Source organism: Coffea arabica, chromosome 10e (assembly GCF_036785885.1).
Source record: "Coffea arabica cultivar ET-39 chromosome 10e, Coffea Arabica ET-39 HiFi, whole genome shotgun sequence".
In the NCBI taxonomy this organism is placed as follows: domain Eukaryota; kingdom Viridiplantae; phylum Streptophyta; class Magnoliopsida; order Gentianales; family Rubiaceae; genus Coffea; species Coffea arabica.
The window spans coordinates 17204369-17206408 of NC_092328.1; the positions used below are offsets into that span (position 1 = coordinate 17204369).

Genomic DNA, 2040 nt, shown 5'->3' on the forward strand with positions numbered 1-2040 from the left:
GTTACTAAGATTTAAGAATCATTAGAGTAAATACTTATTTAATAATTTTTTTCTTTTTTTTCTTTATTTAAGAGCTTCCCTAATATAGAATGATCATAGCAAAGTAATGCCAATATTGACCATATTCATCATTCAAAATATGAAATTTAATTAAAATAAAAAACTTATCAAGCATGCAAAATTCAAGACATAATTGCTTCCACTTTACAAGATATACTTTTTTTTTTGTTTTATGCAAAATTTATTTTTTTTTTCACACCAGAAACGAGTACATCAAAAAGAGCATCAAAAAGAGCAAGCTACAAGATCCTTCTCCAAAAGCTTGGAAAGCCTAACCTATCCATCCGTATATCACCGCGAGCCATAGGGGGTAGCTCTACAAAGGAATCAAACAATGCATCACTTCCCCGGGTCGCACCCATCTTGGCTAGCCTGTCTGATGGTTTATTTGCCTCTCTAAAGCAATGTGTTATTGACTGAAACAAACTCTGAAACCGCAATAGATCATCCAACTCCACCTGCAAACGCCAAGGGCACGCATAATCCCCTGATATGATCTAAACCAGAGTTAGGGAGTCCACCTCCAGGTGCAGATTCATATAGCCCTGCACTACACACTATTTTACCCTATACACCAAGGCCTGTAACTCGGCGTGCAGGCTAGTGATGACACCAAAGAAACAGGAAAAGCCGAAGAGAAATCCCTCCTGGGAGTCCCGCAACAGCCCTCCCCCTCCACTCATCCCTGGATTGCCAAGCGAACACCCGTCCGTATTAACCTTATAACCTGCTGACAGGACCACCCACTTTACAGGCCTAATGATCATCCGTTTTGGTCGACCTTCCAAGTCGGCGTGCAAGCTCCCCCAAGAGCCATGGGCCCATGATAGAGAAGAAAATTATAAGTGCAACAGATCCCTGATCCGAGACAAGGTCCGTGCTACCACCACTCCCCCATCTGACCACCCCCTTGCATTAAAGCACTAGTTCTTGCTCTCCACAATTCCCAGCATATTAGAGAAGGCAAGAGGCGATAGACAAATGCAAAATACCGATGCGGAGCAGGTTGTATCCACCACGCGATTGCCATATGGCGAGCCGAGCTGATACGAGAAGACCTTCGTTCCTGAATTTCGAACACCTTCCACACTTGTCGGGCAGCTTCCCCTGTGCAAAACATATGGTTCAATCGTTCCTCCTGGGGATCGATGCAGCAGCAGCAACGAGAAGGACCTTGGACTCCAAAGCGTCGTAATTGCTCAAGTAGGGGCAGCCTATCTGAAACTAGGCGAAACATGAAAAAAGAGATTGTTATTGGCAAGGACCTGTGCCAAATGCAAGCGGCGCCGAGAGACCTATTAGAATGAGAGCGAACAAGCGACAGAGCTGAGGCAATCGAGAACTCCCCATTGGGAGTTAACATGCACACCATCCTATCCTCCCCTTGAAGTGTTGGAGGCGTGATCGCTGTCACTAGCCAAACCAACTCCGGCTGCAGAGCTTGGGAGAGTAATCGGACATTCCATTCCCCTCCATTAACAAAATCCGCTACCCGCTAGTTCTGGAAGACCTCCACTCGGTGACACAGTGGGCCGGACCCTATCCAGTTATCATGCCAGAAGTCCATTGTGTGACGCCCCGAAAAAAAATGAGTTTGAGAACCCGGAAATTTTTTACTTTTCTAGGGTTTATTTGTTTAACGCCCGCTTTTCTACATTTTCTTGATTAGAAAAAATTCCCCAGATAAAGTTTATGAGCAAATATCGTTTTCAAATGATTTTTCTAGTATTGGAGAGTTTTTGAGAAATTAAGAATAGATAATGGACGTGGGACCTACTAGTGTGAAAAGTTCAGAAAAATTCGGCCAATAAGGTTAAGTTTCGGATACTGTGTAAAATTTATCGGGTGTTAAGAGATAAGTAAAGTGTGTGAATGATTGATATGAGAGAGAAAAGAAAGGATAGGAATGCATTAATGAAGTGCCACGTGTCACTTGGTGATTGGTTTTGACGTAAGAACACTATTCACCTTTTTTTGACT

The 2040-nt window shown here is 43.3% G+C and overlaps 1 protein-coding gene across 1 annotated transcript; it reads right to left on the bottom strand.

Annotated features, from left to right (window-relative positions):
• Window positions 1-299: 299 nt before the first annotated feature.
• Window positions 300-1432, bottom strand: LOC140015141 (uncharacterized). Its single transcript, XM_072067038.1, has 3 exons — window positions 964-1432; window positions 627-787; window positions 300-518 (listed from the first exon to the last, which is right to left on the bottom strand). Exons 1-3 carry the CDS (start codon window positions 1430-1432, stop codon window positions 300-302), a joined length of 849 nt encoding a protein of 282 aa, XP_071923139.1.
• Window positions 1433-2040: the final 608 nt, after the last annotated feature.